Genomic DNA, 17,571 nt, shown 5'->3' on the forward strand with positions numbered 1-17,571 from the left:
GTTCTTTCAGTTGTGACACCCATTCAAAAGAAATTAGTATTCCCATGTTGCTAATGTAACAGCAGGAAGATCTATTTCTATTCTGGCTAATTAGTAAGAAGCCCAAATCAGCATAATACATATTTTTAAATTTCTAGTGCTGACGGGCACAGTGTTCCAAAGCAGGACGAACAGGAAGGAAGGCACAGGAAGACCCCAGGGTCCCCTCTAGCTTTCTTTTGATTTCCATGCTCAAGGACAAAATTATAGCATTTTTGAGCTTCCATCCCCTAATCAATAAAGTGGGGATAGATTTGTCCTCACTATCTCAGAGTATTAGTGCTAAGGGCAAAGAAGGCACTACATAAAACTGATTTCTTAAATGACTGTTCTTAGAATTTATGGTGGTTTAAATGTCCCCCATATTCTCAGACATTTAAATACTTGGTCCCTAGTTGGAGTCACTGCTTGGAGAGGCTTGGGAGGTGTAACCTTCCTGGAGGAAGTACATCACTGCAAGGCCAATTCTGAGGTTTCAAAAGTCACATGGCATTCCCGGTTCCACTCTTTCTGTTTCCTGCTTATGGTTTAAGATGTGAGCCCTCAGCTCTCCGCTTCCAGCTCCAGCCACCATGCCTGCTTGTCACATTGCTTCCCTTCATGGTCATAATGGATTCTTAGCCCTCTAGAAGGGTAAGCCCCAAATAAACCCTTCCTTCTATAGAAGTTGCCCTAGATGGCTAGATGTGGCTGTATACACCTTCAATCCCTGCACTAAGGAGACAGAGGCAGGTAGTTGTCTGGAAGATTGACACAAGCCTGGTCTACATAGCTACTTCCAGGCTATCCAAGGCTACGTAATGAGACCGTGCCTCAAAAATACATACACACACACACACACACACACACACACACACATACATATATACATACATACACACATACATAAATGAATATTGCCTTGGTCATGGTGCTACACACACAAATATACGTGTGTGATTGTGTGTGTGTGCGTGTGTGTGTGTATGTGTGTGTGTAAATATCAAGGAAAGCAGCTGTTGAAAATCCAGAGACGCGTGAGGAAGTTTCGTCATATCTTATCTGCAGAAGTTAGCGTCAACCGGCAAGGACTGTCTTGTCCCAGAGTTGGTGAGCCTTATATATATAGCAGGAACCTTTGGGGAAGGCAGTAAGATTCGACGTAATCAAATCTATTAATTTAAGCATTCAAGGTGGCACACAAATGTTCTATTATCTGCAGTGTTTGAGGCCAGCTCTAGAAGAGAGAATCGTGGGAGGGGCCGAGAGGAAAGACAGATTGGTTCTGAGGTAGAAGTTTCTCTTCTCCATTTGTGAACTGTTGTGGCAAACAGTTTTCATACTGACGTGGTGGGGCTGCTCTGTGATGTCATCAACTGACATTGTTTCCTTTCCTTAATAATTCAGTTCTAAATTTCAGCACCTCCCTAAGTTGAATGCTTAACTTCTCTTTCAAATTCTTTTCCACTTGACAATTTGGGGTTGTTTTGTTTTGCTTGTTTGTTTTAGATTACATATTCCTTGAGCCAGAGTCCCCTTATTTTAGCACCCCATCCCTGTAGGCTCCACATAGGACACGACATGACGCTACAGAGCTACTCGGTAGTCAGAAAAGCTCAAGGCTGCCTTTAGGAACCCCAGTGCTGTGTACCGTGAATCTATGCTAATAAAAAGAAATTAAAAAAAAAAAACTGAAAGCCTAGATGACTAATTTTGGGGGGGACTGGAAATGTGTGGTGTAAGCCAGCAGACTGCAGCTGGTGAGGCCGTTCCACAGCCAGACAGTGGTGGACCATCCAGCCCCCAGGGGGGTGTCTGTGTTATGGATAGAGACACTTGGTTCCCACTGTGTCTCCTGCAGGCTGAATGCCACTGGAGCAGACTGCCAGGCTTACTGGTTCCATAATCCACTGACAGGAATCAAGCCCACACTGACATATACGAGAGATCCTCGGGAGCTACATAGTACTACTCCCCCCCCCCCCCACACACACACACACAAGTGCAACAGTTAGACTCAAACAAACGGGGTAAGGAATAGGTCTAAAGTGACTCCTATTTCTAAGGAGTCAAAAGGAAAAGCCATCCGAGCTTTTGTTTCCGGTAAAGTCAAACAGATGGGTTTCATCTACTCCACCGAATTAATTTTGAATTGGGATCTGAAAAGCAGCACTGGATTAAAAAGCCTCTCAACACACGGATTTCTTCTTGGATCTTTCTGGAAAGCATGAGCCATTCTCCTGACGACGATGTCTCCCCTACCGCAGTCACAGTGGAAGAAATCCCGAACAGGCTTCCATTTGAAGGTGCTGTTGCTGCTGGTCCACTGAGTCAGCCTTCGGTGTAATTGTTCTCTTGGCCAATTTCAGCTAAAGACTATGTGCTGTTTTCCCTCCTTTTATTAATTGGTAAAAACACGACGCAGCAGATTGTCACAGCTCAAAGCACAATATTCCCCACACAGAAGACGCGTAAGCATCTGTGAGACGCTCCGGGCCAACTTCAGCCTTACCCAACTGTCCGCAGTTGCTCACCAGTGGGCTCCCTTGGCTTTTCTGTAGCACTCTCGCTCATCCCTCTACCACTCCCATCTTTGTTACCTACTTCTCTCCAGGACTTCTACGCTTCCGACTTCTCCAGGACTGCCTCTGTCTCCAGTTGTATTTGAGCTGCTACTGGGTCCCCTCCCTCCCCCAGCCTCTCTGCCATCATCAGACCCCATGAAAACTTGACATTGGAATTTTAATTGTATCTTTAACTTGAAAGAAGCTTCAATAGTGTAGATTCGGTGAATGGAACAGATAATTCTACTTGACTCCTGACAGCTCTGTGCTGTAACTCAATGAGCGTCATCTTCCACGGCCTTGGGGTTACAGACATCAGTCTGCTCTCCTGAAGCCTGTCTTTCAGCCATTCCTCTTTCCCTTTGCCCAACCCTCTGTGTTCCTTTCTTCATTGTCATCGGTGCTTTCAACCTTCAGCAACATTGTTCACAGGAATGTCACCTGGAAACAGAACAACCTAACACAAGGGTAGGCTGACCTGCGGGGCAGGATCTGCTCAGATCAAAGACGGTGATGGAACTCGAGGAGGGGGCACTGCTCAGGACAGCTTCCAGTGAAGGCACCTGATGTGGGAGTGTCATATCAATCTGTTGATTTCATTGGTTAAGCAATAAATAAACTGCCTTGGCCCATTTTATTGGTTAAAACATAGGTGGGAGGAGTAAACAGAACAGAATGCTGGGAGGAAGAGGAAGTGAGCTCAGAGACTCGACAGCTCTCCTCTCGGGAGCAGACGCCTCAGAGAGACGCCATGCTCCCCTCTCCTGGGCGGACACAGGGATAGCTCTGCTCTCTGAGGCACACGCGATGAAGCTCCTACCAAGGATGGATGTAGGCTAGAATCTCCCTGGTAAGCCACCTCGTGGGCTACAGCAGATAATTAGAAATGGGCTAGTCCAGGTGCGAGAATTAGCCTAGAAGAGGCTAGATAGAAATGGGCCAAGCGGTGTTTAAAAGAATACAGTTTCCGTGTAATTATTTCGGGTAAAGCTAGCCGGGTGGCGGGACACAGCCCGCCACCCTTAACACAACAGGCACCCCGGGTTAGAACCAATGATCTATGCAGAGCTGAAGGAACTGTGTAAATGCAACAAGAACAACAGACCACTCGTGTTAGCTGCCTTCCCTCCAGAGGCACTTGTGGGTCAGGGTTATGACCCAGAACACCACAGAACAGGACTAGACCACGACCGTTAAGTTAGAGTCCAGGTTCAGCTGTTTTGTTGCAATGCATTTTTAGAACACGAATTCCCTAGTCTTCAGTGGGGGGGGGGGGCTGGTGTCCACGTTGGAAGACATTAGGACTCCTGCTCTATCCCTCTCCACTGCATTCATTTGAGACAATGCCTTTCAGAAACCGGAAGCCAGCAAGCCCTAGTGATGCTCTCGTCTCTACACAGCACTAAGGGAGAGGCAACGCTATGCTTCATGTGAGTGCTGGGTATTTGAACTCGGCGATTTATGTTTGTACGTACAACAAGCACTCTTACTCTCTGCGCTATTTCCCCATCCCCTCAGCTTCTTTACACTGTGTCTAGCTTTAGAAACCAGTGATTATTTTCATATGACGACACAGAAGGCTTTTCTTTTGACAAATTATAAACACCAAAAAGTACTTGTATGAAATTATAGATACTTGGGCTTAAGTTTTATATACACACAATTTGTGCTTGCCTTTTCTTAAAATTAAACTCTAAAATCTATTTAAAAGCATTTAAACATTTTTAAAATGAATTATTCAGTGTGAAGTGATAACCTGGATGCATTGCCCGGGTTTCTCAATGTATTCTATGTAAGCTTGCTTCTGATGAATCTTCAGCTTGTCTGGGTGGTTGTTTCTACACAGAACACACTCCACACTGTGAACAATCACACTTTCATCGTTGAGTCAATACAGATTTTTTTTTAGCACTTTTCTAGAAGACCTAGAAATTCTAGATATTTTCCACAAAACTGAAACATAAACTTGTCTGAGGGCTTGGCCATATTGATGATAGCTTATAGGGGGTACATGGAAAACATACCTATAAAAACCACAAGGTTGTATTTTTGAAAATAGCACCCAAATAAATACAGTGTCCTTCAGTTGTCACTCAGGAAGGCTATGGCAAAGCGAAGATTGCATTTCTCTCTTAAGGAAATTTATTTATTTGCTGAAGGTTGTTTCCAGCATTTCATGCTTGCAAAGCACTTTGTTATTTAGACATTCAAATCACACACACGGGCAATTCTCAGACACTAGCCAGCATGATCAGTGAGCCATCGTATTTATCAGAAATTGACATTTTCAACCAATTTCTGAAAACCAGTTCGGTATGAACTCACTAGTAAGCGAGAAAATAAAGACAAACATACATTACACCCAACAAATGGATTAATTTCCTTTTGTTTGTCCCCGGGGGCCTCATGCAATACTTCGTATTTTCATAGCTGTTTCAGTGAACACTCTCCTGGAACACTGAATTCAGTTCAACCACTGGACTTCTGTAACCGTTGGAAACAGATCCACACATCAATATATCACACTTTTACAGTTAAAGAAAAATCAAAATACAAAAACATCTATATGTCTCACCTCCCATCAAACCTGTGCTTCAGGAAATCAAAGAGGGCTTTCTGCATCATGTCTGTTACCTTCGCAGAGGTGAGGAAAAAAAGAATGAGGCAAACACATGGAGAGAGAGAAAGGGAGAGAGAGACAGAGAGAGAAGTCAACGGTGAGAGAGGTGGAAGGGAAGGGCACAGTGACTGAGGAGAAACCCCATCACATCCAGGCATCTCCAGGGGCCAGCTACAGATGTTCTCCAGGGCTGATTTTCAAGATAATCAAACATAGTTGCTAATGTCTCCCATGGTTCTTCTCCAAGGTGCTGAAGAACAAATTTATAGTTTTCACCGGGACCCCAGGCAAACAAACCCTCCTCCTACGTCCCTTAGGATGCCCATCTGCCCAAGGAGACCAGAAACTGGCTATGCACAAGAGGGCTGGGCATCTTCACATGGAGGGACTATGCTTGTCTCTAGTGATGGGTAGCTGGCGGTCTCAGTGTCAGCTCTGGGCTCAGCTACCCCAGCCTGAGCGTCTTGGGAATTCTCCCTATTTGAGACTTAAGTTTTTTTGTACATAAGTTTCCTGCTCATCACCTGACGTTTCCATCTTAGAGCGAGAAAGAGAGATGAGAATTTTAGAACTGCCCCAGGAACGTTTTTAGCTCATTCAACAGGTGTTTACTAAATACCTCTTTCCTCCAGACATCATACTAGCTGGGGGGGGGGGGGTGTCAGTTGGTCTGAAGGATGCCCTGCTTCAGATTTAGAGATCACACCCCACCTGTTTTATCCATTCAAACACAAAGTGAGAATAGCAAAATCTGAGATGTCATGCAACACAACCTTCACTCCTCTTTATTACACAGCAATGTCTAATTGCTCTCTAGAGTTTAATCTAGTTTCTACTGGTTTTCCACCACCACCTGCCTTCACCTTCTGTGCGCTGCCTTCTACCGCTTCCTATCTGTAAACAGACCTGGGAGGGGTCAGATTCCGAAGGAGGGTCCCCAGGGTTCTTGGTCAAGAAAAGGAGAGTAACGGATAACTTGTACCTCATAACCTTTCAGGGATGGCCCCACTAACACCACCGGGCGCATGGACGGCACAACATCGTAGGGAGGGATGTGCTCCGTCTGAAAAAGACGTGTCAATACGAGTGAGAAGGTGAGACCGGGCCTCTCTCCTCGACAGCCACAACATCCAGAATTCTCAGGCTGAACAGTAAGTGATGCCTAAGGGTCCCCACCGAGGAGGCCCATCCCTCAAGAGGTATGTGGGCCACGGACATGGAGCATCGCAGGCATGTACGGAATAGGAACCTTAGCAGGAGTTTAGAAAAGGAAACACAACTTACCACTTTCTGCTTCTGTTTTGCTAAAAGACAACAATGAGAACCACATCAAAATATGCAATCTCTGCAAATGACAGCACATGAGCTTAAAAGCTGGGAGAAGGTACCCTGTAACTGTCCTCCGCGCTTGCCTGGCACCCACTCAGCAGATCACTGCCCTGCCACTTCATCATGGACATTGCTTCTTGTGAGAACATGAGATATGGACCGCTTCTTCCCTGCACCAATGACCTGGCATTGCAATTTCCTGTGAAAGGCTGGCACAGGAACTCAAACAATACTTGAGATTATTAGCTAACCATTAACTATGGGTGGCACACATGAAGTGGAGGGCAAGTTGTCTAAAGGAAATGTAATAAAAAGAAACAATACAATGTGAGCAAAATTACTACCACCTCAGACATTATTGATCGTTGTTGCTATTGTTCTATATTTGTGCATTTGGTGAATCATGAGGTACTATGGCAGATCTTCAGGTATTTCTCCAGCTGGAAGAGTGAAAAGCTGTTGTAATGCCCCAGTGTCCAGCAAACATACAGAGGGCAGAACCTAGTCCACAGCCCATGAAGGTGGCTTTGCTGTCATCCAAGCATTAGGTCCTGTCTACATGGGGTCACCTAGAGGGACAGGTTGGTTCTCAGTCCTGGAGGTCAGCATGAATCCTCACAGACAAGGACCAAGTCCCCAGAACTGTCCCAGCATCAACCCAGCGTTGACATGAATGGCAGAGCCTTGACCTGCCGTCTGAGCTGGCGATATCTGAGGCTCTCATACAGCCTCAGTTCCTGGCAAGAGTGAAATTAGCTCTCAGGAGTCAGAAAATGCCATGGGAGAGAACTTTCTAGGAGAACACCTTCATTATATCCAAAGACACATGGAGGCTTTATTGAGATACCCTGTGTCTTCATTGCATCCATTCTGGGACTCAACTGGAACTGCCTAATGCCCAATAATAGAGACAAGGTAATCTTGGCTGCAGGGGGGCTATATGCCCCCCCCAGTATGTACGACCTGGTCCCAACATGGGCTAAAATTTCATGTACATACAGAACATTGTTGTAACAATCCATGAGCTTTTATACCTACGGGCCTCACAATCTTGAAGTACTTTGAGTTCCTGAGTAGAATAATGGACTTGAGGTTGGTTTATACATGAAGAAGTAGTGGGTATAGGGGGTGAATGAGATTTTTCAAAATTATACTGATGACTTGAGTTTTTGTATCATTAGTACACTTCAAGTCAAACTAGAATTCAAATGAGCAAGGAAATCTTAAATAAAAGAAGCCTTACATTTTCAATCAAGCCTTTATTCCCAAACCAGTAAGAATGTTGGCTTATGTGCTCCAATGCTTGGTATAGCAAGACTGCTCACCTGTTGTTGTGGGGGTCGCTCGAAACGTCCCTGACACCATTTCTCCGAGACTGGAGGAAGAGTTTCCACTCGATTTCCTAGAACATGGAAACAAATTTAAGACTCTTGCCCTAGATCCTCTGAAAACAGAAACTGGGAATCCAAGGTGTTCTTTGGCCTTCTACTAAATAATTCAAAGCATCCTAAGACCTGATAGAAGAGCTTCAAGAATCTGCTCTAATGCTTTCTCTGACCTCAGAGGAAGCGGAGATCTCATCGAGACCTGGAAACACTTTGCAAATTCTCTTTTCCGGTTATTCATACAAAAATTGAGCAGAAGGACCTCTGGTGAGGATGCTCTTTGAGCTATGTGTTTACTTAAGACCAAGTATTGAAGTACCAGTCAGAGGCTAGACAGTTTAGAACAAGCAAGAGGACCCCAAGAACATCTCTTTAAAAGTTTAACTGGGGGCGGGTTAGGGGCAGTGGTCCACCAACTGTTCCTAGTGCCAACAGTAAGAGCTATCAGTCATGATTCACATATGTTCATAGGCCAGTGATGAACAGTTCAGTCACTTATTGGCTGTGGAACACATCGCGATACATCTTGAGTGTTGGTTTTCCCTGTCTATGGACATAGACATTATGGATACCTTACAGACAGAAGCATGACAAAAGAACCTCTATGAATGAACCATTGGTTTTATTGTTTCTTGTGCCTCGAAGCAAACTTTATGTGTGTGTGTGTGTGTGTATTTATAGATGTATGTATGTATATATGCATGTATTAATAACAGCAACAATGGTGGGAGATTGTTAGTGAGCCACATTCCAGCAGGAGATAATCAAGGCTAAACTAGAGAAAGAGGTAAATATCTAATTTCCTAGAGTAGTAAGTGTAATAGAAACAGTTAAGTTGGAAAGAGATGGAAAATGTGAGGAAGGGGTGAGCCTGGAGTGGGTACCACTTAAACTAGTGCAGGGAAGGAAGGGCTCACGGGAACTGTGTAGCAAGAACCTGAAAGAGATGGAGCGATCTGGTAACAGCCAAGGAGGAAGAGGGGTCCCCGTAGGAGGAGGCAGCTGCAAAGGCGCCAGGGAAGAGCCAGCTGTGCTAAGAAGCATGGAGGACGAAATGTCTAGCGCAAAGGGCACCAGAGGGTTAATAATAAAACATCTAAACAGAAGATTAATCATTAGAAGGGAGGTGAACTGTGCTTCCAAGAGTTGCCATGACTACTGAAAGCTTTTCATTAGGATAGCAGGAGAGGAAGACTTAAATAACACACCGGTTTCTTAAATACAAAAATTAATTGAAAAGCAAGGTTGAATCAGAAGAACTGCTTCAGCTAAACAGGATGGTCACAGTTGTGATCCACACTAGGGTGCGGGGCTGGTGCAGAGCTGCCTCACCAAGGACAAGCCTAGACTACATAGCAAGACTGTCTCAAAGCAATGGTAACAGTAGCAGAACTTGCTCTATTGGAAGACTTTTGAAAACGTGGAATGCATATGAAACCAGTGCTTCGGGAAGCTCCAGTGAGACCCAGTGCAGCCAGGACTTCTCCTAAGCTCTGCTCACCCTCCTGCAACCTGCCCCTTGCATTCTGAAGCCTGTGTGCTGTTTCCTTTGACCACAGAGGCTGGTGCATTGCAAATCCCCAGCACGGTGTCAACAGAAGAACATGGCGCAGGAAGCCAAGCAGAGAAAAGTGTCCCCAGGACTGTCCACACACCTTCACCTTCTGGGCCCACTGGACAGAGGTTTTGACAGGGGAAACAACAAAACCACAACTCTCGATCATGTCAGTTGCTACCTGAGCTGTCCTGAGAAGGGAGGCCCCGGGTAACCCTCCCAGAAGAAAACTGGGGTTCAGAAATGGGATTGCTAAGCCCACAGGAAGCAGCTTCCACTGTGGAGTTTATGTGGATTTCTGAGTTGCTGGGGTTCAGAACACAGTGGACACGTTTATGTCCTCCTCAAGGAGAGCCTGTGTGCAGAAGGTTTTCATTGGTCTGAAGACAAAGAGAGTCTCGAAGAACACATTTCTGAGATAACAGAAAAGCCAGTGAAAAACAGAAGGTGAGATAAAAGAACAAACTGCTTCAGCCAGTTTTTAATGAGAAACTTGAAAATATTACCCAATTTCCCCCCCCCCCCCACACACACACAAAAGAAGCAAGGAAGGAGAAAGGGAGAGAAGAAAGATGGAGGGAGAGAGAGTGAGGGAGGGAAGGAAGGGAGAAAAAGGGAGGAGGGAGGGAGGAAAAGAGGGAGAGAGAGAGAGAGGGAATGAAAGAGGGAGGGAAAGAGGGAAAGAAGGAGGAAAAGAGAGGGGAGGGAGGGATAGAGAGAAGGAGGGAAAGAGGGAATGAAATAGGGTGAGAGGGAGGGAGGGAGAAAAAGAAGGGAGAAGGGAGGGAGGGAGGGACGGAGGGATGGAGGGAGGGAGGGAGGGATGGAGGGACGGAGGGACGGAGGGAGGGAAGGCCGGCTCATGGAGAAGACAGATGTTACCCGCCATGAAATCGGCCCCTTTTCTGCTCTTGCTGAATGCGTATGTTCTCCAGCCGCAGCGGACTTGGGATGAAGCCAATCTCGCAGCCCTCTTTGACCAGCCTTCCTATCCACCAATCGTTGTTATATTTCTGGAATGCAGAGAGGAAAGCTGCTATCAATAGTAATTCAGTTACCCTCACGTTTCAGCAGCTAATTCCAGGGAAGCCGAGGGCTCCAATGCTATTCGTCTGGTCTGCAATGCCACATCGTACATACAGTGCAGAGACAACCAACACCCTTGCTTTTGCATTTTGTGGGCAGTGTTTTCAGCCCACAGACTAAAGGAGGATTCTTCAGGGGTTTTATTTGTAATGGCCCAGCTGGTACATACGGTCTCTGCCATACATAACTCACGGATTCTGCTGCCCTACTGTGAGAATAGTCACAAACACTCGAGAGCATGGCTGTGGTTCACTCTAGTCAGCATGGTCTTACTCAGGGGACCAGCAAAACTAGGTTGGCAGTTAATGGTCTGCTGGGGCCTCAAGGAAATCTTCCTACTGTAATTTCTAGAAAATAGATAGAAATCATGTTGTTTAAACCTCCCAGGAAAGAGTACAAAGGCCCCTCCGTGATCCTTATCAGTGTTGATGAGAAACTCTTTTCTGTGTGTGTGTGTGTGTGTGTGTGTGTGTGTGTGCGTGTGTGTGGTGTGTGGCGTATGTGTGTGTAGTATGTGTGTGGTGTGTGTGTGTGTGTGGTGTGTGTGTGTGTGGTGTGTGTGTGTGGTGTGTGTGTGTGTGGTGTGTGTGTGTGTGGTGTGTGTGTGTGTGTGGTGTGTGTGCGTGTTATACAACACATACCAACTCTAGGAGGCGTTCTTAGCTCAGAGGAAAGTGGAATTTACATAACTCTAACAATGACACAATGACAAGGCAGAGTGAAAGGTGGGTTGAATCATCACAGCACGAAATTCTGAGTAACTTGAATAGTTCTAAGTACCAATCTCATATTCAAACGCAAGCGACATGGCAGGACTCAGCCCTTTCTGCACAGAGCTCCTGCAGAAAGAAGCCAGGCTTTGTGCCAATCAAGAGACGGAGCTGAAGGGAACACGAGTTGATGTGATAGAACGCCTCGAACAATCTGGGTCTTAGTTTCCTGTCTTTAACTCAGGATAACACACCTGAAATAACAAGCCTGTTTATTTTGTAATTAGGAAAAGGCAAGAGGGCCCTTTTTGGACTCTTTCGGTGCGTACATTTTACTGTGGCGGGGACAGCACAGACCATGAGTCAGGGTTTCCTGGGGTTTCAGTTATTTCCTGAAATTAAGTCAGCCCACTGGGACATTAATTTGTTAAGTGGGACCCCAGTGACCTGAAGGGCTGCCTAAGATGTTAATGCGACTTCCCAAAAGGGTTTACTGTGGTTCTCAGAAACAGATAAAGAACACTGAGCTTCTGACTCCATGCAAGTGACAGTTCTCTGGCCATCGGGGAGCCAGGCGCTGTGCAAAGTCACCAGCTTCAGCCCTCCCTGTTTGGCTTCGGAACAGGCACAACCGTGGCTTTTCTTGACCTTTAACCTTTTATATTACTGAGAAAACAGAACATGCGCTGCTTCCTGAGAGACGGCACAAGAGGAAGGACTCGGCCTGCTACAGAAGCGTGCCCTTCCATGTGGCTGGCATCCCAGGGGTTGAGCCAGCTTTAGAAAGGCCCCCTTAGCACGGTTCCAATCTTGCCTGTTTTGCTTTCCCTGAAGTGATTAGCATATTCTCATTCCATGTTGTTTTTTATTTGACCTGCAAGATTTGAAAACAAGAGGCTCTGAGCCACACACGATGACCGGATCAGTAGCTACACTGTGGAAGAAATAGGAGCTGCCAGACGGAAGGAAAATCCCTTGCTCAACAGCTCACAGACCCAACAGCTATCAGCAAGACACATCAAAGAATTCTCAGAGCAGCTCGAAGGGGCCACACACAAAGGAAGGGCACTTTTCTGTAGCAGGCTGAGTCCTTCCTCTCGTCCATTGCTGCAACACCTGGCCCTTTTTCTGCCATTTCTGTTTCAAAAGCTGAATCTAGAGGCTGACGCTATTTCCTGTAACTTTGAGAAGCTAACCTCCATCCTTATTTCTGCCCCCTCACTTTCTCCACTATACATAGTGGAGTGAGACCCCCCCACATTAGACCCCCCAATTCTTTGCCCATCACAGCTCCCACTCCCCATACAAGGATGGTCACATGTCTGATTTATCCCAAATTACTTTCCAGCCCACTGGCAAGACCAGTCTTCTTGCTCTGGCTCAAGATGCTCCTTTTAAAATCCAGCCCTTTGGGTGGGAGATAAGAGCTCAGCTGTAGCGTTTGCCCAGTGTGCAGAAGGCCTGAATTCCAACCCCAGCACGGCTGATAGAAAAGCGATGTTTCTTGAATCGCTGACCTAGACTCTGTTCTGTTTCACTACTGCCCTCTGGCCATTCTGCAGTGCTGCAGGATGTCCCTTCCCTGATGCCACTCTGTGCCCAGTTTGGACTCTTCCTCCATACTGATGCTGCCCTCCCTCTCTCTGAACTTCCTGTCCACTTTAAAAAAAAATAGTAGAATTTATCATTCCATCCAGAAATCGTCAATACTATCCACCCTGCCTCTCGACTTGAGTTCCTCGTCCATAGCATCGCCGTCTCATCCTCCAGCGCAGAGCACAGTGCTGGGTACCAAACAGAACTCCACTCTACCTAGGCTGACCACAAACTCAAGCTTCTGGCGTTATGATTTCATTTTCATACCTTTCTATATGTGTGGTCCCAAGTCCCCTTTACACTGTTCACTGTTTCCTAGAGTTCTCTGTCCTTTTCTTAACTTCAACAATGTCAAGACCACAGTTCACAGTGTCTATCATGGTAATACCCCTCTGTAAAAAGGCCCTCCTAGATACTGTTATGCTATGAAACTCACGCTTTCCTAAGTTATACCCATAGATCCATGGGTCTGTAGTCCTTCAGGTGTACCTGCAGTGTAGCATATGAGAGAGAAAGAGAGAGAGAGAGACAGACACAGAGAGAGACAGAGAGACGGAGACAGAGAGACAGAAACAGAGAGAGAGAGAGAGAGAGAGAGAGAGAGAGAGATGCAAAACCTAAAATCCACTGCATTATTTCAAACACTAAGTAAGCCCCCGTGTTGGAAGTGCGTGGCAATGCAGGTGATGATCTCAGCTTCTAAATCTCAGCGAGGTGATATGACGGAGAGGCCCAGGGCATTAGCTGAGGCCCCACACTGGGAGCTCCTTGGGTCTCCTCTCCTGTGTGTTTGGCTCAGGCCGATTCCCAGCCGTAGCTCTTTGGCAGATGAAGGGGTGCAGTGTGTCCTACATTTACCTCTTTGATGTGAAGAAAGTCCTTGGCGTCAAAGGAGATGGCTGTGCTGGGAACGGGCACATCCTCATCCAGGGCGCCGCAGTAGCTCACGTTCGTTTTCACGGCAAATGCTACAGGTTTGGACTGGAGGCAGCAGTGCGGAAGGAGGAGGGAGGAGAGAGGAGGAGAGAGGAGCATCTGTCATATTGAGACATGTCGCAGGATGAGCGATGGTTCCAGACAATGAGGGAATCACTTTCCAAAGAGGGATCTCCGCTAGGTTTTATAATCATGGGCCACATCCAGATATCTGCAGTGATGACTCTGGGAATGACTCATTCCTCACAGCCCAGCCATTTCCCTTCTTCTGTAGCAATTTCCAACCTCCCCAATATAGAACTAGCTCCTACAGGACTAGGGACAGAGGGACAGGGGTGGGGGCTGTCGGCTTTGTTCTCCGCTCTTACCAACTATCTATTTAAACGGTAACAGAGACTGTCCCAACTGAGATACGGGACATGCACCCTGGGGGACGGGGAAACGCTAGGAAGTCAGCTCAGTGGATGAAGTGCTTGCTGCACAAGAACAAGGTACTGAATTCAGATCCCCAGCATCTGTGACAAAGCTGGGTACAAGGGTGTGCATCTTTAATCTCAGAGCTAGAGAGGCAGGAACCAGAGGTTAGCCAGCCAGTCTACCCAGATGGTGAACTCCACTTTCAGTAAGAGCCCTGTCTCAAATATTAAGCTGGAGAGTGGTTAGGAAAACACATTAACCTCTGACCTGCACACACATGCACATAAACATGCATGTGTACACTCATAGGTACACACATACACACACGCACACACACACGCACATACACGAACAGGTCTACACATGCTAGGAAATGTATGCTGGGTATTAAAAACTTGAGGAGGGGTAGAAAACAAGATTTTTTTTTTTTTTAAAGAGCTTCAGATTGGAAAACCATAGATCTTTTGTAGCTGAATCTCTTGTCTTGCCAGGCCCAAGGGGCCAATGAGAGTTAAGCCTAACAAGCAGGCTCTTCACCCGTCATATCTCCTAGCTTCTAACAGTTGGTTTTAAAGCTTGTATATAAACTCCCATTGGCAAAGTGTTCCTGAGCAGGTGCAGTCTGTGGGGGCTAAGCCAGTCACAAGCCTAGGCTATGGTCCTGCCACCACCGCTTACCGAGGTGATCCCACAGTAACGAAACCGGTGGTGAAGGGTTTTTTCAAAACGAGAACTGGCGACGTGTGAGAAACACGGTCTCCGAGCTTCTGGGCAGCTGTGCTGTAACTTATCTATTTGCACTGGGAATGTCAGCAGTCGAGGTAGGACCCACATCAGACCGGCTTTAGCTCCCTCCCGGGCACTACGCAGATGCCCTACTCTCAGAGCACACAGACGGCACAGACAGAGTGTGGAAGCCGCCAGCACAGACACAGAGAGCGTGGAAGCCAACGCCTCATTCACCTATCTCATTCTTCTCTTGCTTCGATCTCTAAAAGATCTCATCATAAAATAAACAAAGAAGGCCGGGCGATGGTGGCGCACGCCTTTAATCCCAGCACTCGGGAGGCAGAGGCAGGCGGATCTCTGTGAGTTCGAGACCAGCCTGGTCTACAGAGCTAGTTCCAGGACAGGCTCCAAAGCCACAGAGAAACCCTGTCTCGAAAAAAAAAAAATAAACAAAGAAGGAAATTAACTTTATTTGGGTTTGAGTCTAAAATTCAGAAAGGTGCCTGCCATAGCATAGGAGCTGGCCGTGGGAGTAAGAGGACAGGCTAGCCATGAACGCTGTCTTCTATGCTGTTATTGTGCATAAAATTAACTTGAAAAAGGGTCTGTCCTTTAAAAAAATGAATTAGAAAGACATAGGTAGGACAGGAGAACTCTTCTAACTCATCTGGTCCTAAAACTCCATCATGCAATTGGTTTCCTGGTGCACCCTGTGTGTGGACTGGAAGAGGATCTGAGGCTTGTGTCGCTCATCTTTGCTGCTCTCATTTGACTTGTTCAAAGTTCTAAACCAGGTCTGATGGTGCATGTCGGAAGGCCATGCATTAAGTCCACATTTCAAGACCAGAGTGGGGGATGTAGTGGACCCCTTCTCAAACAAGCAAGCAAACAAAGTAATGTTCTGAACTTCATACTGAGATGGGAATCAGAAATCTAGAAATCAAAGACTAGAGGAAGCCGTGAAATGATCCATAGGACAACGGTGCCTGTTCGGTGTATAACAAAGATGAGGGAGTGACCGGGAGGGGTCAAAGACAGAGAACTCCGGCTGGCTGCTCAGAAGGCTCGCTGCCAGTACTGGGTGAGGTGAGTTTGATATTGCCACACTGCTAAGTTGGGAAATGGCCGAGAATTACCAGTAAGTCAAATAGAAAAGAGCAAAGGTTCACAGGAAATAGCCCCCTGCAATTGCCACTAACCTGTGTGAAGGAATACACTCAGAGAACCTTGCAATCTGAACCCTTATCAGGATGGCTGGGAAGCAAGTCTCCAGAGACAACACCACGCTGTCTAGTTTTATAACAACTTGACAGAAGCTAGAGTCACTTGAAAAAAGGGAACGTGTTTTCTATTTCCGTCCATTTGCATGCAAAGTTTACACTATCCTGAGTGAGGTAAGCCAGACCCAAAAAGAGGAACATGGGATGTACTCACTCATAATTGGTTTCTAGCCATAAATAAAGGACATTGAGCCTATAATTCGTGATCCTAGAGAAGCTAAATAAGAAGGTGAATCCAAAGAAAAACATATAGGCATCCTCCTGAATATTAACCTTCATCAGGCGATGAAAGGAGACAGAGACAGAGACCCACATTGGAGCACCGGACAGAAATCCCAAGGTCCAAATCAAGAGCAGAAGGAGAGAGAGCACGAGCAAGGAACTCAGGACTGCAAGGGGTGCACCCACACACTGAGACTATGGGGATGTTCTACTGGGAACTCACCAAGACCAGCTGGCCTGGGTCTGAAAAAGCCTGGGATAAAACCGGACTTGCTGAACATAGCAGACAATGAGGACTACTGAGAACTCAAGAACAATGGCACTTGGTTTTGATCCTACTGCACATACTGGCTTTGTGGGAGCCTAGGCAGTTTGGATGCTCACCTTACTAGACCTGGATGGAGGTGGGTGGTCCTTGGACTCCCCACAGGGCAGGAAACCCTGATTGCTCTTTGGGCTGACGAGGGAGGGGGACTTGATTGGGGAAGGGGGGAAATGGGAGGCGGTGGTCGGGAGGAGGCAGAAATCTTAAATAAATAAATAAATAAATAAATGAAAAGAGAGAATGTCATTTGTAAAAAAAAAAAAAAAAAAAAAAAAACTCCCACCAAATTAGCCTGTAGGCAAAGCCTGTGGAGCGTTTTTTCTGACTAACTATTGATGTAGAAGGGATCCGCCCACTGCGGGAAGTCCCACACCACAAGCAGGTGGTCCTGGTTGATATCGGAAAGTAGGCTAAGCAGGCCACAGAGAACAAGCCGGTAAGCAGAATTTCTCCACCGCTCCCATTTCAGTTCCTGCATCCAGGTTCCTGCCCTGCCTGAGGTCCTGCTGATTTCCCTCAGGGAGTTGTCAGCTGATGAACCCTTTCCTCCCACGTGGCGTATGGTCAGTAATTATCAGAAACCCTAAGGCAGATGTGAGGTAGGATGCTGAGCACAGGGGTTGGGCAATATGCCAGTTTTCAACAAAAGAAAGGGGATTGGGGGGTGGGGGGAGTCACCTTAGCTCTCTCAAGCTGGATAGCTGCTTGCTGTTCTCTCTCTTGCCGAATCGCTTCCCGGTCCTCTTCCAAAGAGACATCGGAATCCGACGGCCTGCTTGTATAGGAATCTGCTGAACCC

General features: G+C 46.6%; 1 protein-coding gene across 6 annotated transcripts in view; it reads right to left on the reverse strand.

Annotated features, from left to right (window-relative positions):
- Cacnb4 (calcium voltage-gated channel auxiliary subunit beta 4) overlaps positions 1-17,571 on the reverse strand; it is a 259,482-nt gene that overhangs the window by 30,418 nt on the left and 211,493 nt on the right. For 5 of the 6 annotated variants that reach the window (XM_041631399.1, XM_041631400.1, XM_041631401.1 and 2 more), the window contains 7 exons: positions 17,451-17,570; positions 13,722-13,844; positions 10,354-10,484; positions 7,857-7,933; positions 6,487-6,506; positions 6,185-6,265; positions 5,158-5,216 (listed from right to left, as the gene is read on the reverse strand). In XM_041631399.1, coding sequence (XP_041487333.1) covers positions 5,158-5,216; positions 6,185-6,265; positions 6,487-6,506; positions 7,857-7,933; positions 10,354-10,484; positions 13,722-13,844; positions 17,451-17,570 — 611 coding nt within the window. Of the gene's footprint in view, positions 1-5,157; positions 5,217-6,184; positions 6,266-6,486; positions 6,507-7,856; positions 7,934-10,353; positions 10,485-13,721; positions 13,845-17,450; position 17,571 lie in introns of those variants that run through there. The other variant, XM_041631404.1, reaches the window with a different exon arrangement.

This window comes from Microtus oregoni, unplaced genomic scaffold, assembly GCF_018167655.1.
Source record: "Microtus oregoni isolate MIOR12 unplaced genomic scaffold, Mior012 000037F_ref0000500, whole genome shotgun sequence".
Classification (NCBI taxonomy): domain Eukaryota; kingdom Metazoa; phylum Chordata; class Mammalia; order Rodentia; family Cricetidae; genus Microtus; species Microtus oregoni.